This window comes from Lissotriton vulgaris, chromosome 7 (genome assembly GCF_964263255.1).
Source record: "Lissotriton vulgaris chromosome 7, aLisVul1.2, whole genome shotgun sequence".
Classification (NCBI taxonomy): Eukaryota; Metazoa; Chordata; class Amphibia; order Caudata; family Salamandridae; genus Lissotriton; species Lissotriton vulgaris.
Window position 1 is genome coordinate 376,937,028 of NC_141695.1, and position 25,789 is coordinate 376,962,816.

Consider the following 25,789-nt stretch of genomic DNA (forward strand, 5'->3'; position numbering starts at 1 on the left):
AAGGAATCCCCAAATCTATTTTAAGCGACAATGGCCTACAGTTCACGTCGGAGAGATGGAACCAATTCATGCTAAGGAATGGCATTATCATCAAACACACCGCGATCTACCATCCCGCTGGGAACGGCTTAGTGGAGCGGTTCAACAGGGTAGTGATGGGAGCCATACAAGCCGCCATCTCCGGCAACAAAGACTGGGAGAAAGCACTGGAGAACATGGTGTGGGCCTACAGAATAACGCCCACCAGTACGGGGTACAGCCCCTTCCAAATATTGAGAGGACGAGAACCCTTCATGCACGATAACAGGATCTGGAAGGAAAAGGTCATCACAAGTGAGTGGTCTCCCGCAGTGGTCCGAGCCAATTTGGAAAGGGCACAAACAGTCTACACCAACTATTACAACAAACGAAGGAACGTGAAAGAAACAAGTCTGGAGAAGGGTGAGTGGGTTAGAGTAAAACTTGCCACCCTGCAGAAGAAAGGAGACAGTAAATATAGCAGTCCCATGCAAGTCAAGGAAGTGTATGAGCGAGCAGCACTGTTAAGCGATGGGAACGTGTGGTCCCAGGACCGCATGGCCAGGTGCAACAAGATATTGAGCTGGGAACAACCTGGAAGGGCATGGGAAGAGATGGACGATCCTAATGTTGAAGCAGGTCAAGGCGTAAGTGAACAAGGCGATGGAGTAAGTACAGAGACAGCGCGAGAAAGGGAAAGGATGAGCGAGAGTCAAGGAGCAGAGAGGGACTGGCCAGAGAGAGGCGTGAATGAAGGTGGAACGGCAAGTGAAGAAACGGAAGGAACTGATATGCAAAATCATGGGACACAGGAGAACCCCACCCGGGTTACCAGAAGCGGAAGGCAGGTGGTGAGACCCTCCAGATTTAGAGACTTTGAATTAGACAATGGGTTGTAAGAGTTTGCTTGTTGTTCATTAAAAGGGGGAGATATGTAGAGTACGCTCTAGTTGATGCACGACACGTTAGGACGTGACGTGCGGCGGCCATGTTGGCGGCGGTGCACGCGCATCGCATAGCGTGCCGAGAGAAAGACGAGACGGCAGCACCGGCCGGCGCTCCTCGAAATAAAGCCTATTAAGTTAATAAAGAAACGGTTAAGCACCCACCAGCTGTCAGTCATTATTGCCGACCTACGTTACAAGCGCCGCAGAGAAAGTGAAAGCTAAATCAAGCGGGCGAAAGTGAGAGCGAGGTGGGAGCACGTGAAAGCTAAACTCGCCAGAGAAGAGACCGTGCGCGTGCACAATGGCTGTTGTTGTGTCGTGTGGGGCACACACAACACAGGGTAGTGCCAGGCTGGGGGCCGTGGAACCAACACCTAGGCCTAGTGCAATGATAACACGGACACGTGTGGGCTTTGCTCTTCGTCTTCCACGCCGTCACCAACCGGCGTACGTGCGTGCGTAGACGCTATTTATTAAACTGATGTCACGTGACTGTGACGTGTTCCGTCGGCTATGCCACCGACTAGAACACTACATTCCTCCCCAACAAAGATAAAACAACCATCAGTAACAATGCCATAGTCTTTCAATATGTATATATCATAGTCTGTTAGCCGCAAGAGCTTCTTCATGGCGGAACAATATTCAGGATAGTAAAATAAGAACAGTCTTACATTACATAGTCTTTCAGGCGACTGGAGGGCACCGGGTTCCGTCGCAGCCGGAACTGGGACAGTCCTCGGCTCTGGGTCTCACCAACACTGGACTCTTCCTCGACTCCACTGCTTTCAGACACTGGCTCCAGTCCCGGACCACTGCGATCAACGTCCTCACTGTCCTTTTTACCACCTCGACGTGGAGTTTCATCTGGAGCAGGTGGAGCTTCAGTGGGACTGAACAGGTCCATCGGAGCCTGAGGGCTACTGGGGTCTCTGATTGGTGATGGGGATCTGACCTGTGATGGCACGGAGCCCTGGGCCATCAAAGGTGTCGCTCTGGTTTCCGCGATCTGGTATTTTTTGAAATGCAACACATTGCGGGTCACTCTTTCCCGGCCTCGGGTCGCGGTCATTCGTGTACCTTTAACACTGATTACGGTCCATGGATCAGACTCATAGGGGACATGGAATTCACCACTGGTGACCCTATTCTTCATTAGCACCACGTCCCCTCGGGCAATCTGGGGTTGCTGGGCCCTTCTCCGTCGACTGGTTTGCGCATGTGATCTTTGGAGACGGGACTCCACCTGACATTCATCAGGAGATGCAGGCTGCCATTGCGGATGGTGAGGTATCGAATCCATGACCACACGTCCCATGAGAGGTGTCCGGGAGCAACACGGTGGGGTGTCTGCCGATAGTTTCTCAGGAATGTAAAGATGGCCAGTTCGATGGAGTGGCCCTTGTCATTGGCAATCCTAATGACCTTATTGAGAGTCCGCATGAACCTTTCGGCCTCACCATTTGCTTGAGGCCATCTTGGAGTGATCCACCGATGCCGGATGCCTAGTGCGTTCAAGTAGTTAGCTAGTTCCTGTCCTTGAAATGGAGGGCCGTTGTCAATTCGGAGTTCTCGTATGATTCCATGTGCTGCCATGATCTTTTCTAGCTTCGGAATCAGTTCTGCAGCAGTGGTGGTGGACACGATTTCTACCTCCAGATACTTGGAGTGATCATCTATTACTACCATCGTGTGGCGGCCATCAGGAAGACTGCCAAAATCAGGACTAACGCAGGTCCAGGTAGATTTGGGCCGTGGTTCCACCATGATCGGGGCTGGTCTGGGGAGTTCTCCAGTTACTTGGCATGCGGCACAGGACCTGACGGTGGCCTCGACGAGATCATCCATCAATGGAAACCACACCTTTGCCCGAAGGCGCGATTCCGTCTTCACCATGCCTTGATGGCCTACATGAGCTAGTTGAACCACCTGATCTGTTAAGGATGATGGTATTACCAGACGATGTCCTCGTAGTAGGCACCCCGTGTGATCCTCATTCAGCTCCTCTCGCACGTGGTACAAGCTGTCCATTATGCGTTGGGCCCCCGGAGTCAGGATCTTCCACTCCTCTTTGGCCTTGTGCCAGTTTCCTTTCTGCACGGCCACAATGGCTCGCTGAAGGCATTCATCTTTTCTCGTGGCTTCTGCAATGTGTTCAATGGATATGGGCAGCGGGCATGAGCGGGCAGTGATGCACCTTACATATTCTTCCGTGTCGGCTGCATCCTCCATTTCCTCCCTAGTGGCTGCTTGGGGGTGTCGTGATAAGTAATCGGCAGGGTTGCGGGATCCGGGCTGGTACTCCACCCGGCAGTTGTAGTTTTGGAGTTGTAGCATCCATTTTTCAATGCGGGGCGGCGGTTTGGTAGAGGTCCTGGAAAACAACGCAACCAGTGGTTTGTGATCTGTTGCCAAGACAAAAGGTTTCCCAGATACATACAGATGAAAGTGTCTGCACCCCCAATGTATTGCGATCGCCTCTTTTTCAATTTGGGAGTACCTCTGCTCCGTCTCTGTAAGGGACCAGCTGGCAAACGCCACGGGGATCCAATCTACGTCTGCTCGCTGATGCTGCAGCAGTACTGCCCCTAACCCAACAGGACCAGCGTCTACCGCCACCAATGTTAATTTCCGTGGGTCGAAGAAGGCCAATGTGGTGGCTTCTGACATGGCCTCTTTGATGTCACGAAAGGCTTTGTCTTGTTCCTGGCCCCATCTCCACGGCGTGGCCTCTTTGGTTAGTTCTCTCAGAGGTAGGGTCAGATTGGCCAGGTCTCTCATGAATCTTCCGCAATAATTTACCATTCCAAGAAAACTTCGGACTTCGGTGACGGTGGTGGGGGGAGCGGCCTCTTTGATATCTTTCACTTTCTCTGGGTCCGGGTTTACTCCATCGATTGAAAACGTGTATCCGAAGAATTGTATCTTCCGCTTCAGAAATTCACATTTTTCCCGTTGCAGGGTGAGCCATGCGTCCCGTAGCTTTCGGAGTACTTGTGTAAGGCGATTGTTGTGCTCCGGTATGGGTCTCGCATGTATCATGATGTCATCACTGACATTTATTACCCCGGGGATATCAGCAATGAGTTCCTGTATCACATTTTGGAAAACCTCCGCCGCGCTCGAAATCCCAAAACTCAGGCGGGTATACCTCCGAAGCCCTAGGTGTGTTGAGTACGTGGTGATGTTACGTGAGGACTCATCCAGTACCAGCTGGTGGTAGCCTGATCGCAGATCCAGTTTGGAGAACCAGCACGCTCCCGCCATTTCACCTATGAGGTCGTCGATGGTAGGGGTGATGTGTCGTTCCCGCTTGATGGCGGCGTTGGGAAGCCGCATGTGGACACATATCCGGACCGCCCCCGGCTGCTTGGGTTTCCGCGTGACCACGATCAGCGAGACCCAGGGAGTTGGGGCTGTTACCTTCTCAATTATTCCCGCATTTTTGAGCTTCTTCAGTTCTTCTTCGACCAACGGTCTCAGGTGAAACGCTATTCGGCAATGCCTCAGAGCTACAGGTTGCACGGTGTTGTCAATGTGAAGGTGGATTTCCTTTCCTCGGAATCTTCCAATCCCCTTGAACACCTCGGCAAAGTCCATCAGTAGTTGTTGAATGGATTCCTGATGTACTCCAAACGCGAAAGACACGGCTCCTAGGTCTTCAGCCGCTTTGCATCCTAGTAGCATGCCCTGTCCGTCTTCTGACACGAACACATTGGCGGTGACAGACCGATCTCCGTGGGATATTGAGGTCTTGAACTTTCCCTTGATCTTTAAGGGGGTGTTTTGTCCATATGCGAACGCAGTGATGGCTGACGGAAGTAGCGCCGGCGGTGGATCCAGAGTTTTGTACATGGCTGAGGCCATCAGGTTGATGGTCGCCCCTGTGTCCACGATGGCCAGGACCTCTTGCGTGCCAATCCTGACGCCACACTGGGGTAGGCTTCTGGTCTTGCACGCGGCAATGCCAACCATGTGTACTTTATGCACCGTGCGCTCTTCCTCCTCGTCATCATCCATGTCACTTTGGGTCTGGTCTCCTTCTGGCACTGCGTTTACAACCTGGCGGGGTTTCCGATATTTCTTCACTCGACAAACTTTTTCGAAGTGATTGAATCGGCCCAGCCCGAACACCACTTTCCTTTTGCGGGGCACTCTACCGCTGTGTGTGGTAGTCCCCCACAGTAACCACACGACTTGGGTTGGCCCGCTGGAGGCGCTCCAAAACCCTTCTTGGCCCATTTCGTCGGGGATTTAACCGTGACTTTGTTGACTGGTTCGGCCTTCACAGGTGCCGAGAGGGCGGCTTCCATGTGCGTAGCCCGGGCCTTCGATAGTTCCTTGGTGCGCCCTAACGTTAGAATATCTGCCAGTGGCTTGCCCGATTCTTCAAGAATTTGTTCCCGCAGTTTGGCAGAGGAGCAGCTTTGGATGATCTGGTCCCGAACCTCTTCAGTGACGTCAGCAAATCCGCACGTGGATGCCAGGCTCTTCAAGCGCGCATGATAGGTATCTAACGATTCTTCTGGCAATTGTCGTGCCTGCCGGAATATGAACCTCTCGTAGTCCTGGTTAGCCATGGGCTCGAAGTGTGCATTCAGGGCGTTTATTAGCGTGTGATGATTCTTGGGAGTAGCTTCTACCAAGGTCTTTGCGATGTGGTGGACGTCTTTGCCTCCTAGATGAAGGATCATGGCCCTTTTTTGCTCCTTGTGTACTTTGGTGGCTTCGAAGAAGATCGTTAATCGGTCCACCCAGTCTTTCCACCTGGGGGCTAATGAGGACGGGGAACCCTCCACCACAAATGGCTCAATGAGGGGTATCGTGGCCATGCCGGGACTCTGTGCACGTTGTGTTCTAGATGTGAATTGACTCGTTTCCTTGGACTTGATCTAACGCGCTACTCCTTATGTCCCCTGCCCCTCCGTTGGGTATTTGCGACCGCTGGTGTGGCCAATGCTTGTTGGGCGACACCTCGGCTGACCGTGGTGCTGGTGAATGCCGTGTTTATTGCCCGGGTGACCGGATCTGACGATTCTAACACCTCGGTGCGATGTCCTGCGCAGTGGAAGAGATCGCCCCTCCCCCACTCGCCGTGAGCCACGTGGCACTGGGCCTGGAGTAGGCCAGACCCGATCCTCGAGCGTGAGGGCCAGCGCACCTCACCTGGTGGCCTCGCGCACTGCCACTGCAGTTGCGGTGTGTCCTTCTTCCCTCCGATGCACGGAGACAGCCGCACTTTGGGGAGGGGACCGCCGGGCACGAGCGCCGCGAGCCGGTAGCAAAGCTTGCGGCTGCCGCACAGCAGACGCGGCACTACAACAGCGAGGGCAATCCCATCCTCGTCGCAAGTTGTTGTGTCGTGTGGGGCACACACAACACAGGGTAGTGCCAGGCTGGGGGCCGTGGAACCAACACTTAGGCCTAGTGCAATGATAACACGGACACTTGTGGGCTTTGCTCTTCGTCTTCCACGCCGTTGCCAACCGGCGTACGTGCGTGTGTAGACGCTATTTATTAAACTGATATCACGTGACTGTGACGTGTTCCGTCGGCTACGCCACCGACTAGAACACTACAGCTGTCTAGGCAAGTGCACATGTCCTGTCCCCCTTCGAGCAACAAACCGACAACAATAAATTTATGAGGGTTTGAACCATCTATGAGCCTCGAATAGGCCCCTTTTTGGTGTTAAGTTCAGCCTACTCAGCTGAGGGAAAGGAGCGATTGGGAGATGCAGAAAAACCCTACAATACCACCATCTTGTTACAATATTTTCTATTGTTCTAGTTGCTAACAAATACCTTTACCGCTATGATGTTTTATAACTACTATTCATATTGTGTGCACTAGGATGGGATTTTTGATTTTAATAAATATCGAAAGTATATTGCTATATTCCCCGTGCTCTTGAGTGTTCTTGAGTGTGTCATCCCATGATAAAAGAGGGTTGAAGTTCCATGAACTATTTTGTAAAGTTTTATTGGACTGATTATTCCCAAATTTGCGCTACACTCATGTTATCCTTACAGGATTGGGGGTTGCAGTCAATCGGGATCTCCCTTTCGTGCTGGGAAACTGTCTTAGTCATAAGGGCCTGTTTACAGTTTTCTCAATGGCAACAGGATACTCTGTCCACCAAACTCTCGGTCTGCTTGTGTCCTGTTTTGATTCGTATGGACTGCCAGGTCTACACCGATGACGTATCATTTACCCTGTCAGTGTAAACCTTCCTCCAATGGCCCCAGGGAGTAGATACGCCTTACAGTGGTCCGCCATATTTAGAGTATGCAGTTAGATGGATCTTGTTTACTGTATATATAATGTAAAATTATTCCCACAGCATGGCAGAAAACTCCCATGGTGTTGGTGCCATTAGTGTTTTCTTTTCCTGCAGAAAAGTCCCACTTTGGAAGTGTATTGTTAGTAAAGAAAAATACTTTTAAAATGTTGGTGTAAGCCTCTGTCATCAGTGATGGACTCACACCAGTCTTTTGAATAGCCTCGTATTAGCTGCCTGTCTTTCAAGCCCTCTGTGCTCCCTTGCCTGTTGTTTCACACAGACCACCAATCGTTACACAGATGGTGTCACCCTACATAAGTCAAGGATTGCATGAATATGGGACCAGCTTCTTCTCGCTCATCCTAGTAGGCCGCGTGCACTGAACATGAAGGGTCTCCCTACTTCTGGCTGGGGTGTACCATAGATCACTGCGTCCCCTTGGTTCGGGGGGCAGAGGGCCTATTCAGTGAGTCACAATTCACCCACAGGCCTATAAATATCTATGCTATAGGACAGTGTCAGTGTCCCTTCACCAAATTCTGCAGGGAGCCCTTTCATTTTGTGTTATGCCACTGGTTTACGGCCGCTCCACAGAGCTCTTATGCCAGCAACCAAATCCAGAAGTGATTCCACTCACAGTGTACAACATATAATACACTCAAGCAGTGCTTTCTGTGATCCCACATGTATAGGGTGACCAGATTTTAAAAACAAATCAACTGGGAAATTCCTCTTGAATGATTAATAAGTATGCTGCACAGATCAACATACATAACAATACAACTTTTACACGCACTACTATCTGTTTTAACTAAGTTGCCCTCTGGTAATGGTTGAAATCAAATTCTGCCCTGGAACAAGGTAAAAGTTGCCTCGCTCTGTGTTCAGTCAACCAGGACATGTACTAAATGTACTGAAATTTGCTGGGACAGATGGCGAAAAAACAGGACTGCCTGGAGATACAGGACTGCCTGTAGATACAGGACTGCCTGGAGATACAGGACTGCCTGGAGATACAGGACTGCCTGGAGATACAGGAGTGCCTGGACATACCGGCCTGCCTGGAGATACAGGAGTGCCTGGAGATACAGGACTGCCCGGAGATACAGGACTGCCTGGAGATACAGGACTGCCTGGAGATACAGGAGTGCCTGGAGATACAGGACTGCCTGGAGATACAGGACTGCCTGGAGATACAGGACTGCCTGGAAATACAGGACTGCCTGGAGATACAGGAGTGCCTGGAGATACAGGACTGCCTGGAGATACAGGACTGCCTGGAGATACAGGACTGCCTGGAGATACAGGAGTGCCTGGAGATACAGGACTGCCTGGAGATACAGGACTGCCTGGAGATACAGGAGTGCCTGGAGATACAGGAGTGCCTGGACATACCGGCCTGCCTGGAGATACAGGACTGCCTGGAAATACAGAACTGCCTGGAGATACAGGAGTGCCTGGAGATACAGGACTGCCTGGAGATACAGGACTGCCTGGAGATACAGGACTGCCTGGGGATGCAACACTGCCTGGAGATACAGGACTGCCTGGAGATACAGGAGTGCCTGGAGATAAAGGACTGCCTGGAGATACAGGACTGCCTGGAGATACAGGACTGCCTGGAGATACAAGACTGCCTGGAGATACAGGACTCGTACTGTTCGCTCTACCCATGGGCTCCTCTGCACTCTCACTGGAGCCTGGGCTCACAACTTCTGAAACCTGACACAGAACACTTCACAGCTTAGTTTTATTTTGGAACCCTGGTACCCTAAACTGATTTTCCGAAACCAGTCTATTATGTTATCTTAGTTGGGTTGATTTAATTGGATGGAATCAAGAATCCATTATGTGGTTAAATGCAGGTACTGAACATTTAGGCAGCTGGGTCATCTTCCCATTGCAGGTTTACTACTTTAACGGTTCCCTCTTATCTCCTTCTAGATCCCTTATGCCGAACTGGGAGGAAAGACACTTGTGATGTCTGTTTACGACTTCGACCGGTTTTCGAAGCACGATGCCATTGGCGAGGCACGTGTACACATGAACACCGTGGACTTGGCGCATGTCATTGAGGAGTGGCAGGACCTGCAGTCTGCTGAGAAAGAGGAGGTATGATCTTAACTTGGTGCTCTCAGTGGATGTACTCTAAAGTCTCTAGATTTGGTAGTCCCATTAGCTGGGATATTGTTGAGGGAATTTGAAGGTCCTTGGTCAAAGGTGGAGTTCACTTCAGACTGCATCCTTACATCTTTTCATTGGGTTTCAGGGCCTCTGGTGTCATCATGTTAATGAGGGGATGTGAGTATAATTCGGGAATAAGGAACACAGAGAAGGAGGGTACTTTTAGCTCATTAGACTGGATAAGCATGTTATGTGATGTGACCGAAAGAAGAAAAGAATAGTCGGGTTTCACTTTAGATTAGCCTCACATTTTTAACGCTTTGTGTGCTTTTTTACAGCAAGAAAAACTTGGAGACATTTGCTTCTCTCTACGCTATGTCCCGACGGCTGGAAAGCTTACGGTGATTGTCCTGGAGGCCAAGAACCTAAAGAAGATGGATGTGGGCGGATTGTCGGGTGAGTCTGAAGAAAGTGATGTGGGCATCCTCTGGCTAGGTCCCAGATTAGCACTCTTCAGAGTATTTATTTAGTAACATTGTGGTGGGGCTAGTCAGTAAGATCTGCCTATTTAGCTGAAAGTGTGGTCTCGTGGTGGCCTGTGACAGCTTATGCTCAAGGCAGACAATGCCACACCAAATGAGCATTACAAGATGACATGTGAAGCCTTTAAGGCCACCAAATGGGTGAGGCATATTATTGTTATGCTGCCAGAGAACACAAAGGAGCAAAACTGCAGTGTAAGACAGCAGGGAGTATGTTAGGAGCCCAGTAACTAGCAGGCACATGCATCTATAAATGCAAAACGATTCACCTTTCCAGACCCTTTCTTACAGGGGCGGTTTCTGCTTTGGAGCTCTAAGGCTGCACCCCTCTGAAATTCCTATATCTTTTCTGCAAAGAATATGAAATACATCAATGTGTTTAAGTCCCAGTCTGTCTGCCCTGCTTCACTCTGGACTAGGAGCTGGCAGCCAGGCAGTAAATCAACTTTCTGCACTGTGACACATGACGCAGAACTTACTTTTCTAAAGCCCTTCTATGCCCTGAGAGTCTTTGCTGAAATCCACTGTAGATCAATGACGCTGCTGTCATCAAAGTTTCGGCTGTTGCAGGCTGCATCCCAGCATGAGGCTAGATGTCATTCACAGGCATAGATTCCTCCCTTTCTCATTCTTCACAGGGTAGGATTGGATGTGAGTGCAGGAAGTGAGATTTTGCACCTTGTCATTGGTAATGGTAAGTAATAATGCTAAACCTCTATTAGGTATATTGTGGTGAGACTCCTGGTCATGCTGACCTCCCCCACTCGGACACCCCAGGTCGTGGCAGCAGGTCACTGGCCCCTTTAGAAGTGAAGCTGCTATATTTGTTCCCCAGCAAAGCTGATCCACTAGTCGTTCAGGACTTTGGCTCCCTGGCGAAGTTGATCAAAATATCCTATAGCTTTTGAGGGAGTCAAGCACAAAGGGAGACATATGTGCATTTGGGGCCAGATGTAGGTAATCCCAATTTACCTATTCTTAAATACCGAATTTTACCGATTCGGTATTTAAGAATAGGTAAATGGGATGTAGATACATTTTTGGTAAAAAATTACTGAAGAGGCCCATTGGAATGAATGGCAATTACTGAATAAGTAAATACCGATTCGGTAAAATGGGGGAAACATTCAAGGGTGTCAGGGTGTCACTTTGACACCCTGTTGCACCCCTGAATCGTGCTTGTGTGCAGATGTGGCACACATACATGCATTAAGGGCATATATGTCTGCCACATGGCACAGTTGAAAATGCACAGATTTGCATTTTCAAAGGTATTCCTTATTTACCACCAACTTATAGTTGGTGGTAAATAACGAATCCTAAAATGGGAAAAGCACTCATTTGAGTGCTCCCTACATTGCAAATTCGATAAATTACCGATTCAGTATTTTAAGGAATCGGGAATTCACCAATTCCTTAAAATACCGAATTGGTAAATTAACGAATGTGCAATTTAGGCCACCTACATCCCAAATGCCCAATACCGGTCGGTATCGGTCAAAATTCGGTAATTTCGGCCATTTTCCGACCGGTATTAGGCCACCTACATCTGGCCCTTAGTGTCCTAATTTGTGGAATTCCAGAAAAATGTTGAAAATGATTAAATGATATGAGTATGCATGCCTTGAATATGGCATGCATACTTCGTGTTTAGTAAAGTCCACATTTACTTAGATTGATTGGCGCAATGGCTCTGGACTGTTTTTCCCACTCTGGACATCTTTGGAGTTTAAAGACAGACGCCATAGAATGGCTGATGTTTGTGGTTGCATAATTCTGGGGATCCGGCTCTGTTATATGGCAGAAAAATAGACTTTAAAATTGGTCACTGCCTGGCCCTATATTCGTGCTCTTAACATTAATGCCAAAAACACTGATTGATTTCCAAAAAAAGAATGTTAAAAACGTTAAGGTATTGCATGTCAGTGATTTAGTTCCTGTTTCTATTTCACGTTTTTTGCTTAATCTTGCATTCCGTAAAAGTGTTAGCTTTTTCCATCATATTGTGTTTCTCAATTTTTTGTGTGCATCATATTACTCTTGTATAGTGCATACTTTGAACTAAGTCAATCCAGGTGTTTATGATGGGCACGACTGCGAGCTCTGACACCGAGGCTGAAGACAATGTGAGTTTCTCACAGTACCTGTCAGTGGGTTGACCTCTCTGCAGAACACACACAGCAATGGTTAGGTATTCCAGTTGCAATTAAAATTCTGTGTAAATGTGTGTGTGAGAAAGGCGAAAGTACAAGAAAATAAAGTGGGAGTGAGTGCAGTGTATGTTTAAGAGTGGGGATGTGAAGGAGATGTGAGGAAGTGCATTCAGGAGAGAGTAAAAAGAGGGTTCTGAAGAGGAAAAGTTGAGGATTAGGATATGCAGATGGGCAAGATATGGAGAGGAAAAGGCAATAAATGTCGAACATAAAGTGCAAATAACTGAAGACCAATACTCCTTCCACAGGCATCACTAATATGTAATTGACAGGTTCACAATTTCAGAACAGAAACATTTTCAATATTAATTATTTACAACAAACTCATTGTTGTTATTCATTTATCTTAGACAGCTATCAACCATTGACGAAGTAGACTGCTAACAACTATTTGCAAGCCAATAGTCCTTTTAAGTGTTTGTCAGTTGTTGTATTACATATCTGGATGCAATAACCAAAAGCTGTGAGAAACCAGAATACTGGTCAGGTGGCACACTATGGGAATCACAGAAATTTAGTTTACATGTTTAAGCCACACCCCTTTTGGGGACCCCCCTCACTTTTTTCTAATCCCACTTGAAGCCCTGACTGCAAATATTTCCATACGACTGATTGCGGCCAGGAACTTTGGGTGCTTCCCCAAGCGTGGTCAGCCCATTTTCTTCCAAAGTCGATGTTGCATGCAGTGCAAGACATTGGATAGGCACACACTTTAAAGAATCTGAAGTTGTCACAATGTACATTTGCACACTACATAAATGTTGAACATATTAATGCATTAAGGTATATAGACGTTTTTAATGTGTTTAAACATTTCAAGGCTGCTCTTTCACAATTGCTTTTTAATCCTTCTTGCTTTCTGACTACACTTTTTATGAAACTTTGCTTCAAAAACAACATTTGCATAGCTTTTTTCATGTGTTTCTTGGGAGGGTGTGGAGTTCACCCCCCAAACTGCACATTTGCCCATCAAGCTTGTTTGCTTCGCTTGGTACATAAAAGTCATAACCAATTTTTACTACCCCTCACCACTTTCAAGTGTCACCAGCCGCCACTGCTGTAGTCAAAACCCCTTGCAAAAATAACAGTTGATGGACAGAATGCAGAACAATGTCATACATTCACCCCAGTACAGAGATCTGGGCCTAAATCCATTGTTTTTTTGCACTCCACACCACCCCAGTTCAGACATGGCCATATGCAAATCAGACTTGACCCTGTGCCTCATGGGAACAGTCCAGCCCGAACTGCCAAGCCATGTCTTTCTTGGACCGGAATCAAGCATCCTAGGACCGGTTTCTGGCTATCAGCCGTCTTCAGCCAGGATAGCTTGACTCCAGTGGTGTGGAGAGCATTGGACTCACGTCTGAGCATACCCATCCCACTCAGGGAGACAATTGCAAAAATAACAGTTGATGGACAGAATGCAGAACAATGTCATACATTCACCCCAGTACAGAGATCTGGGCCTAATTCCATCGTTTTTTTGCACTCCACACCACCCCAGTTCAGACATGGCCATATGCAAATCAGACTTGACCCTGTGCCTCATGGGAACAGTTCAGCCCGAACTGCCAAGCCATGTCTTTCTTGGACCGGAATCAAGCATCCTAGGACCGGTTTCTGGCTATCAGCCGTCTTCAGCCAGGATAGCTTGACTCCAGTGGTGTGGAGAGCATGGGACTCACGTCTGAGCATACCCATCCCACTCAGGGTGACAATTGCAAAAATAACAGTTGATGGAGAGAATGCAGAACAATATCATACATTCACCCCAGTACAGAGATCTGAGCCTAAATCCATCGTTTTTTTGTACTCCACACCACCCCAGTTCAGACATGGCCATATGCAAATCAGACTTGACCCTTTGCCTCGTGGGAACAGTCCAGCCCGAACTGCCAAGCCATGTTTTTCTTGGACCGGAATCAAGCATCCTGGGACCGGTTTCTGGCTATCAGCCGTCTTCAGCCAGGATAGCTTGACTTCAGTGGTGTGGAGAGCATGGGACTCACGTCTGAGCATACCCATCCCACTCAGGGTAACAATTGCAAAAATAACAGTTGATGGACAGAATGTAGAACAATGTCATACATTCACCCCAGGACAGAGATCTGGGCCTAAATCCATAGTTTTTTTACACTCCACACCACCCCAGTTCAGACATGGCCATATGCAAATTAGATTTGACCCTGCGCCTCATGGGAACAGTCCAGCCCGAACTTCCAAGCCATGTCTTTCTTGGACCGGAATCAAGCATCCTAGGACCGGTTTCTGGCTATCAGCCGTCTTCAGCCAGGATAGCTTGACTCTAGTGGTGTGGAGAGCATGGGACTCACGTCTGAGCATACCCATCCCACTCAGAGTGACAATTGCAAAAATGACAGTTGATGGACAGAATGCAGAACAATGTCATACATTCACCCCAGTACAGAGATCTGAGCCTAAATCCATCGTTTTTTTGCACTCCACACCACCCCAGTTCAGACATGGCCATATGTAAATCAGACTTGACCCTGCGCCTCATGGGAACAGTCCAGCCCGAACTGCCAAGCCATGTCTTTCTTGGACCGGAATCAAGCATCCTAGGACTTGTTTCTGGCTATCAGCCGTCTTCAACCAGGATAGCTTGACTCCAGTGGTGTGGAGAGCATGGGGCTCACATCTGAGCATACCCATCCCACTCAGGGTGACAATTGCAAAAATAACAGTTGATGGACAGAATGCAGAACAATGTCATACATTCACCCCAGTACAGAGATCTGGGCCTAAATCCATCGTTTTTTTGTACTCCACACCACCCCAGTTCAGACATGGCCATATGCAAATCAGACTTGACCCATTGCCTCGTGGGAACAGTCCAGCCCGAACTGCCAAGCCATGTTTTTCTTGGACCGGAATCAAGCATCCTGGGACCGGTTTCTGGCTATCAGCCGTCTTCAGCCAGGATAGCTAGACTTCAGTGGTGTGGAGAGCATGGGACTCACGTCTGAGCATACCCATCCCACTCAGGGTAACAATTGCAAAAATAACAGTTGATGGACAGAATGTAGAACAATGTCATACATTCACCCCAGTACAGAGATCTGGGCCTAAATCCATAGTTTTTTTACACTCCACACCACCCCAGTTCAGACATGGCCATATGCAAATTAGATTTGACCCTGCGCCTCATGGGAACAGTCCAGCCCGAACTTCCAAGCCATGTCTTTCTTGGACCGGAATCAAGCATCCTAGGACCGGTTTCTGGCTATCAGCCGTCTTCAGCCAGGATAGCTTGACTCCAGTGGTGTGGAGAGCATGGGACTCACGTCTGAGCATACCCATCCCACTCAGGGTGACAATTGCAAAAATGACAGTTGATGGACAGAATGCAGAACAATGTCATACATTCACCCCAGTACAGAGATCTGAGCCTAAATCCATCGTTTTTTTGCACTCCACACCACCCCAGTTCAGACATGGCCATATGCAAATCAGACTTGACCCTGCGCCTCATGGGAACAGTCCAGCCCGAACTGCCAAGCCATGTCTTTCTTGGACCGGAATCAAGCATCCTAGGACTTGTTTCTGGCTATCAGCCGTCTTCAACCAGGATAGCTTGACTCCAGTGGTGTGGAGAGCATGGGGCTCACATCTGAGCATACCCATCCCACTCAGGGTGACAATTGCAAAAATAACAGTTGATGGACAGAATGCAGAACAATGTCATACATTCACCCCAGTACAGAGATCTGGGCCTAATTCCATCGTTTTTTTGCACTCCACACCACCCCAGTTCAGACATGGCCATATGCAAATCAGACTTGACCCTGTGCCTCATGGGAACAGTTCAGCCCGAACTGCCAAGCCATGTCTTTCTTGGACCGGAATCAAGCATCCTAGGACCGGTTTCTGGCTATCAGCCGTCTTCAGCCAGGATAGCTTGACTCCAGTGGTGTGGAGAGCATGGGACTCACGTCTGAGCATACCCATCCCACTCAGGGTGACAATTGCAAAAATAACAGTTGATGGAGAGAATGCAGAACAATATCATACATTCACCCCAGTACAGAGATCTGAGCCTAAATCCATCGTTTTTTTGTACTCCACACCACCCCAGTTCAGACATGGCCATATGCAAATCAGACTTGACCCATTGCCTCGTGGGAACAGTCCAGCCCGAACTGCCAAGCCATGTTTTTCTTGGACCGGAATCAAGCATCCTGGGACCGGTTTCTGGCTATCAGCCGTCTTCAGCCAGGATAGCTTGACTTCAGTGGTGTGGAGAGCATGGGACTCACGTCTGAGCATACCCATCCCACTCAGGGTAACAATTGCAAAAATAACAGTTGATGGACAGAATGTAGAACAATGTCATACATTTACCCCAGTACAGAGATCTGGGCCTAAATCCATAGTTTTTTTACACTCCACACCACCCCAGTTCAGACATGGCCATATGCAAATTAGATTTGACCCTGCGCCTCATGGGAACAGTCCAGCCCGAACTTCCAAGCCATGTCTTTCTTGGACCGGAATCAAGCATCCTAGGACCGGTTTCTGGCTATCAACCGTCTTCAGCCAGGATAGCTTGACTCCAGTGGTGTGGAGAGCATGGGACTCACGTCTGAGCATACCCATCCCACTCAGGGTGACAATTGCAAAAATGACAGTTGATGGACAGAATGCAGAACAATGTCATACATTCACCCCAGTACAGAGATCTGAGCCTAAATCCATCGTTTTTTTGCACTCCACACCACCCCAGTTCAGACATGGCCATATGCAAATCAGACTTGACCCTGCGCCTCATGGGAACAGTCCAGCCCGAACTGCCAAGCCATGTCTTTCTTGGACCGGAATCAAGCATCCTAGGACTTGTTTCTGGCTATCAGCCGTCTTCAACCAGGATAGCTTGACTCCAGTGGTGTGGAGAGCATGGGGCTCACATCTGAGCATACCCATCCCACTCAGGGTGACAATTGCAAAAATAACAGTTGATGGACAGAATGCAGAACAATGTCATACATTCACCCCAGTACAGAGATTTGGGCCTAAATCCATCGTTTTTTTGCACTTCACACCACCCCAGTTCAGACATGGCCATATGCAAATGAGACTTGACCCTGTGCCTCATGGGAACAGTCCAGCCCGAACTGCCAAAACCCCAGCATGAACACAGGCATACCTGTCCTTGATTTTTGGAAAGAGGAGTAACTAACCATGTGTTGCATATGTGCACTTGCATTGGTTAGGCTCTTCTCTGAGCCTGACTACAAGATGCCATAAATTACCACCATTACACGGGGGCCAGTATCATAATGCACAACACTCAAGGGGTATGGGGTAATTTATGAAAGCACCTATCTTAATGTACAATGGTTAGTGTTTGAAAGTATTCACAGGTGCAAAGAATCAGAGGCTCAATACCCCTTAAACCTCCTAGGCAACCAATCCTATAAATTTACAACAAATACAGCGATTCAGCACTCCAATCGGAAAAAAAAAATGGTGTAATTTACAAATATAAGCAACGTAAGAAAAGGCAAACAAATTCAGCAAGTTCTTATTTGTTGGTTTCTCTATTGAACAAATCTTCTTTAAAACGCTCTTAGCCAACACATTTTGACCCAGAAGGTCTTCTTCAGGGCTACAAATAAGTACAGAATATATACATTAAATTTCATACCTAACACACACAATATTTACAATTTATAAAACCAGTGATAAACCAAAAAATTACAGAAAAAGCAGTGAAAAAAGAACACAGTTCATATTACCAAAATTCTTCACAAAACCATATGTACAAACATATTTATCTACATTGCAACAATATAATTTTCATGTTTTTTTCACTTCACATAATTCATAACCTGCTGAAGACTTTACAAATGAATTGAAACTAATTACAAATAATATTTCCTTCATTCACAACATTTTTCAGAAAATTTTTCTCGGGGACTGCGGCAACTCATATAAAGAAACCTTCTACATATATATATATTCACTGAAAAAACCATAGGTTTCACACCAGTTATAGTTAGGTATTAGCATTTAAAAAACCTATTAAATTCACTGAAAAAACCATAGGTTTGACACCAGTTATAGTTAGCTGGAAATTTTACTGACATAAAACCATTGAAAGTCCCACGTTATAGTTAGTTGGACTCACTATAACTTGCGCGCCTGCAATGCACTGCTGATGACGTCACATATTACATCACTCATGACATGGTCAGTGACATCACTCATGACATCACTGATGACACCATCCAGTGAATGTGTGTCTTTCTGAAAAATAAATATGTTTTATATATGTAAATGTAAAGGTCGATGGAAGAATAAATGTTTAAATAAGTGTCTAAATGGATGTTTTTTAAAAAAAAAATTGATTGGTTAACTGGCTTATTAAGTGTATCTTAGTGAATACATATATTAGCGAGTAATGTTTAAATATTTAAATATATGTATCAGTGTTTCACTTTGTGTATAAGTGGCTGCATGGGTTGGTGAGTAGCTAAGTTCAAGTTCAAGTTCAGGAATTTATATAGCGCACTACTCACCCAGAGGGTCTCAAGGCCCTTAGGGAGGGGGTTCATTATTTATCGAATAGCCAGGTTTTAAGTTCTTTTCTGAAGGATATGTGGTTCTGAGTAAGGCGGAGGTGAGTGGGGAGTGAATTCCAAGTCTTGGCCGCCACGTAGGAGAAGGACCTTCCTCCCATGGTGGATCTTTGGATGCGCGGAACTGCGGAGAGGGCTTGATTGGAGGATCTTAGTTGGCGGGTGGGTGTGTAGAAGGACAGTCGAGTGTTGAGGCATTCGGGTCCTATTTTGTAGAGGGCCTTGTGTGCGTGGGTGAGGAGACGGAACGTTATTCTCTTGTTGACGGGAAGCCAGTGGAGGTCTTTCAAGTGACCAGTAATGTGATCTTGGCGAGGGATGTCCAAAATGAGTCTCGCTGATGCGTTTTGGATGCGTTGGAGTTTTTTCTGTAGTTTGGCTGTGATTCCGGCGTAGAGGGTGTTTCCATAGTCCAGTCGACTCGTGACCAGTGCGTGGGTGACAGTCTTTCTTGTCTCTGAGGGGATCCAACAGAAGATTTTTTTGAGCATGCGAAGTACGTTGAAACAGGAGGATGAGACGGCGTTGACTTGTCTGGTCATCGAAAGTGAGGAGTCCAGGATGACGCCAAGGTTACGTGCGTGGTCTGTGGGTATGGGTGCTGTGCCCAGAGCCGAGGGCCACCATGAGTCGTCCCAGGCAGAGGGGGATGATCCTAGGATGAGGACCTCCGTTTTGACTGAATTAAGTTTTAGGCAGCTGTTTTTCATCCATTCGGCTACTTCTTTCATGCCTTCGTGAAGATTGGTTTTGGCGGTGTTAGGGTCTTTGGTGAGGGAAAGGATCCTCTGGGTGTCGTCGACGTAGGAGATGATGTTAAGGTTGTGTTGACCCGCGATGGATGCGAGTGGACTCATGTAAACGTTGAAGAGGGTGGGACTGAGTGATGATCCTTGTGGTACTCCGCAGATGACTTCGGTGGCCTCTGATTTAAATGGGGGAAGTCGGACTCTTTGGGTTCTCCCGGCGAGGAATGAGATGATCCAGTCCAGGGCTTTTCCTTGTAAGCCGATGTTGCTGAGGCGTTGTATGAGGGTGCTATGGCAAACTGTGTTGAAGGCGGCGGAGAGGTCAAGTAGGATGAGGGCCACTGTTTCTCCGTTGTCCAGTAGCGTTCGGATGTCGTCTGTTGCTGCAATGAGAGCGGTTTCGGTGCTGTGTTTGGCTCGAAACCCGGACTGTGATGGGTCGAGGGAGTTGTTGGGTTCAAGGAAGGCGGCGAGCTGGCTATTGGCGGCTTTCTCAATGACTTTGGCAGGGAATGGGAGGAGGGATATAGGGCGGTAATTGTTAAGTTCAGAGGGGTCTGCTGTGGGTTTCTTCAGGAGGGCGCTGAGTTCGGCGTGTTTCCAGCTTTCTGGGAAGGTAGCGGAGTTGAAGGAGCAGTTGATGACATCACGGAGATGGGGTGCGATGATGGAGTCTGCTTTGTTGAAGATGTGATGGGGACAGGGATCGGTTGGCGAGCCAGAATGGATGGAGTTCATTAGGCGGATGGTGTCTTCGGTGGAGATTGGGTTCCAGGCGTCGAGGTTGTTGGAGGGCGGTTTAGGTTCGGAGGTGAGTGGAGAGGATTGTTCTTTGGAAATGCTCTCGAAGCTGTTATGTATGTCGGCAATTTTGTTGTAGAAGAAGGAGGATAACGAGTCGCAGAGGTCTTGGGAGGGAGTAATGTCGTTTGAGGCTGCGGTGGGGTTGGTGAATTCTTTGATGATGTTGAATAGTTCCTTGCTGTTATGGGCGTTGTTGTCGAGTCGATCCTTGAGTGCTGATTTCTTGGTGGATCGGATCAGTTGGTGGTGTTTGCGGGTGGCGTTCTTGAAGGTGGCCAGGTTGTCAGTGGTTGGGTTTTTTCTCCATGTTTTCTCGAGAGTACGGCATAGTTTCTTGGATTTCTTAAGGTCGTTGTTGAACCAGGGGGCCGTTTTGCTACCCTGTTTGGTTTGGTGGTTTTTCAAGGGTGCTAATTCTTCAACGCTGTAAGAGATCCATTGTTTGAGATTGGTGGCAGCTTGGTTTGGGTCCGATGAGAGGGCGGGAGGTTAAGGTTGAGCGATGTGAGGAGTTGGTCTGTGGTGATTTTTTTCCAGTTTCTTCGGGGAATAGGTGGTGGGGGTTGTGGGTCGAGGTGGTTTTGTAGCTGAAATGAACACAGCTATGGTCCGTCCAATGGAGAGCTGTGGTACGATTGAAGAAGATGTGTTTGCTGGAGGTGAAGATTGGGTCGAGCGTATGTCCGGCTGCATGGGTGGGGGTGTCAACAAGTTGTTTGAGTTCGAGATTGGCCATGTTGTCCAGAAGGGTGGTGGTGTTGTTGTCGTTTTTATTTTCCAGGTGGAAGTTGAGGTCTCCCAGTAGAATGTAGTTCTCGGAGGCGAGGGCATGTGGGCTGATGAAGTCAGTGATGTCTTCGCTGAATTGTTTACGGGTTCCTGGAGGCCTGTAGATGACGGTGCCTCTAAGTGTGGTCCTGGGGTTGGTGTGGATGTGGATGTGGAAGTGGAGGTGTTCGGCGGTTGCAAGGTTATCGTCTGAGCTGGTCGTGATTCTGATGGTGTTCTTATGGACGATGGCGATGCCTCCTCCTGTTTGGTTGGCGCGGTCTTTTCGGATGATCTTGTAAGTGTCTGGGATGGCTATGGCGATGTCGGGAGTTGATGATGTGTTCATCCAGGTTTCTGTAAGGAAGGCGACGTCCGGAGAAGCAGTGTCGAGTAGGTCCCAGAGTTCTGTGGCGTGTCTGTGGACCGAGCGGGTGTTCAGCAGGATGCACTTCAGGTGGTTGGAGTCGGTGCTGTGTTTGGGGTTAGTGGATTTGGTGTGGGTCATGATGTTGGTAAACTTGCAGGAGTGGCAGGCGAAGGGACCGTGGGTGCGTCCTGGGGCAGCTACGTAGCATTGAGGTATGCGTCCGGGGTTAAGGGCAAGAAGAGTCGCGGCTTCATACGTTAAGCGAGTGGGGTGGGTGTTGCGAGGACCAGGGGGTCTGGCGCTGGGCGCGGTCCAGGAGCGGATGGGCGTAGACGGGCTTACCTTTGGCGCACCTTCGGCGCGCATGGGGCGCGACCGCTGTGCGTGAACGCTGCGCGGAAAGACATCTGTCATATGTAGGTGTTGGGGGGGAGGGGCGAGGCAGGTTCAGCTGGGAGGCGGGCGCGGGGTGGAGCTACGCCCTAGGAAGTACAACAAACAACAAAATGGCTGCAGGTAGGGGAAAACGAAACTGGGCAAGCCTGGGGGGTAAACAGAGGCACAATCGGGCAAAAAGTCAAGTACTCTTCTAACAACAATGCGCAGCCTTAACAGCACAATACAGAGATGGTAAAACGCACAATGCACAAATTTCAAACGATATGTGAAAAATGAGCAATGCAGGCAATGTGTGTGTATATGGGTTATTAGATGTTTTTTTAGTATCAGTATGAGTGTCTGTATGGTTTGGTGGGGGTATTACTTAGCACATAGATGCAGCAATGACTGACTCACTGTTTGTATGTGTTTTGAAGACAGCATATGTGCAGGATTGTATGGGTGGATGAGTGTGTATATGTGTGTGTTAGTGAGTGAATGACTGTCTCACTAGTGTCTTTATCAGTAACTACATATGTTTTAATCTAGTATATGTGAGTATTGATGTATATAAGTGAGTATATGTGAGAGTGAGAGATTGTAAGAGTTCCTTTTTAAATAAGTATGTGTTTCTATAAGTGATTGTTTAAGAGAGTAAGTATGTGTAAGTTTCCTTAGAAGTAAGGTGGCAGTGTGTGTATAGCTGTATATGCAAATAAATGGATGTTCAATAGTTTATTTGCATGTGTGAGTATGTGTGTGAGTAACTTTTGGATGACTGTCGGTGTGTAACAGGATGTATAGGTGTATCACTACATATGATGAGTGAGTATATGTATGAGTGACTATATAGAACTGTTGGTGAATGAGTGGATGTGTATATAGATGGTGGATTTACTGAATTGGTTGTTGTAACTGGTATGGTATCTCCATTTTTTTGAAAATTTTAGTTTCTATTTTTGAATATGTGTTTCAAGGGTTACATTACACTGAAAGGAGGTCTGTCACTCTGTCACAAGGATGGTGTCATCAGTGATGTCATGAGTGATGTCACTGACCATGTCATGAGTGATGTAATATGTGACGTCATCAGCAGTGCATTGCAGGCGCGCAAGTTATAGTGAGTCCAACTAACTATAACGTGGGAATTTCAATGGTTTTATGTCAGTAAAATTTCCAGCTAACTATAACTGGTGTCAAACCTATGGTTTTTTCAGTGAATTTAATAGGTTTTTTAAATGCTAATTCCTAACTATAACTGGTGTGAAACCTATGGTTTTTTGAGTGAATTTCATAGGTTTTGTAAATGCTAATTCCTAACTATATATAGGGCCTTAAACCTATTTTTTTTCAGTGAATTTCAAAGGTTTTTTAATAGCAAATTTATATAGCTATGAAATATAATATTTGTTTATAATGAATCCTATATTGTATATTTAAGTAATACTATTTTTTTTATGTATATTGTTCATGTTTATTTATTTATTTTTGCCCTGGAGCGCTCCCGGTGCGCGTACCGGTGAGCGTCCCATTAGCGCTGTTGCCGCGAACGAAAACATCATCGTGGCGTATCGCGTAGCCGCGTGATGCGTCTTATGACGCACGGCGTACGCGCACCCGGAAACGCCCGAGCGCATACGATCGCGCTACGTAAGCGGCCCCGGGCGCGCCCCGGGCGCGTAGCGTAAGCGCGTCCGGTCATGTGACCTGAAAATAACACTTTTCATTGGTTCAGAACAGTTTTTTTTCTCCAAATGATGAAAGCCCCCACCTTTTTTCCTCATTCTCACTTTGTACTTTAACTGAGGAAGACCTGCTTGCAGACCTGTTTGTAGTAAGTGAGAAATGGCTACAGTAGCAGTAGCAGCAGGAGCATCTCAACCACCACCACCACCACAAGGACCACCACAACATCACAGTGGTGGTGAAGAAGAAGAGGAGGAGGAGGAGGAGGAGAGGCAGTTCCTGCCTGAAGATAATACCCCCTATAAACCCAAGGAGCACTTTGTGTGGGAGTTTTTTAAAATCCCAAGGGGACAAAAGAAAGTAAATGCTCCAAAAGTCACATGCCTCCTCTGTGGCACTGTACTTTCCAGGGGGAACCCTGCAAAAAAGTATTCATTTGGCAACAATATAATGATTCACCATATGCAACGCAAGCACCCAAACAACTATGCTGCGGCAGAGGTCAGAGAACTGACAAGAAACCCTCCCCAATCTTCTCCCAGCACCTCCAAAAGAAAACAACCCACTCCATCGGGTCCAGAGACAAGGGAGACGGTCCCAAAAATTTTGTGTAGATTTAGAAGAGAGTAAAATGTAATACTTGAAAAACATCATAAGGGAGAAGGGTAGACTACCCATGATCCCCTAGGCCTTCTCAGGGAGTGCTTAAAGGATCTGTTTCTGCTTTCCTGACAGACTATGGTATGGATTCCATATACCACAATAACTTCTGTAACAACATGCAAGATATCTACAGAGGAGACGGTGTACATTGAATTTAAGACTCTGCATTGGTACCTACATGTTGGTACTTAAATCACCCACACAACACAACAACTCTATTCAGAGCTACCCTACCTCTAAGCACTTTAAATTATTATTTTACTGTTTGACTGGGTTTTCCCCATGGTACGCTCCCCGGTACGCTCCCCGGTGCGCGTACCGGGCGCTCCCGCCGCGAAAATCGGAAAAAAAATAAAAAAATGTTTTGCCTCGCGGGGCCCTTTTATGGCCCCCACATCAAACCTAGGGGGTCAGGGGGGTCTACCCTGCCCCCTTTTGGTCATTTCCCCCTTTGTTTTTGCCACCTCTTGTGTCTCGATCCTACCGAGACACAAGATGGTGGCCGCTCCGGACTGTTTGGAATGTTGACAGACACCCGAAAGCCAATCGGCTTTCCGCTCGCGAACTCGCGTAGCGCGCTGGAGCACGCCCCGGTGCGCGTACCGGGGCGCGCATATAGATATATATATTTTTTTAACCTAAATTACTCAAAATCCACTGGAGCACATATCTTGAGACATGGCAAAGGCACATCAGGCTACCAGTCCCTACAATTTTGCCAAGTTTGGTGGAAATCTATTCAGCCGTTCGGGCTAAAAGTGAGGCCAACCGCCCTACGGAAATTAACATGGGGAAAACTATTTTTGGGACCCCCCTTTTATCTCGGCCCCCGCTTGACGAATCCCCCCCAAACTTTCAGGGAAGGAGCGGAGCGGAGCTGGCCATTTTCTTGGAGAAATTCAGCCAATTTCGTCCATAAACGCCAAAGTTATTCCCAATAGAATGTTGCAGATTTCCTATGGAAAACGATCCTAACTATAACTACCTACTGGAGACCGCCAGTAGGTTATATATATATATATATATATATATATATATATATATATATATATATATATATATATATATATATATATATATATATATATATATATATATATATATATATATATATATTCGGTACGTTGTCGTCCCAGCAACCAATGGTTCAGTCAAAAGACGAGGCAAACCCAGTATCTGGTGCGTGTTAATTTATTTTAAACCCAACAACATTCTGCCATGACGCGTTTCGGCCTGGCGATCACATATATATATATATACAACTTAGGCAACCAAGGATGACTCATGATGTTGTTAAATTGATTTCCAACCATATGAACATTTTCACAGGGGATGTGACAACTATTGTAAAGAGCCTTATCCATGTTTTTATATTTGCAACCTAAGCAACCAGTTATCAGATTGGTCAAAGGGTGCTTACCAATCACAATCGTAACAATATTTCTTAGTACATCTCCCCGCTTTTTCTAGGGCCACTATCATGTCAAGATTTACTCCATCATGCCAAACAATACTGGAATATGTCATTAATTACCACAATAATCTGGCTACCAGCATTATACCATTTTGGTGTCATGGAGGGCTACAAAATGTCAAGGATAACTACCAATTTTGTGTAGGATGCCTGTAAAATGGCAAGTTT

General features: G+C 47.3%; 1 protein-coding gene across 1 annotated transcript in view; it reads left to right on the forward strand.

The window, feature by feature from the left end:
- Positions 1-25,789, forward strand: part of SYT5 (synaptotagmin 5) — a 535,210-nt gene that overhangs the window by 499,974 nt on the left and 9,447 nt on the right. Inside the window, exons 6-7 of the mRNA XM_086930314.1 lie at positions 9,193-9,360; positions 9,711-9,828. Coding sequence (XP_086786440.1) covers positions 9,193-9,360; positions 9,711-9,828 — 286 coding nt within the window. The remainder of the gene's footprint in view (positions 1-9,192; positions 9,361-9,710; positions 9,829-25,789) is intronic.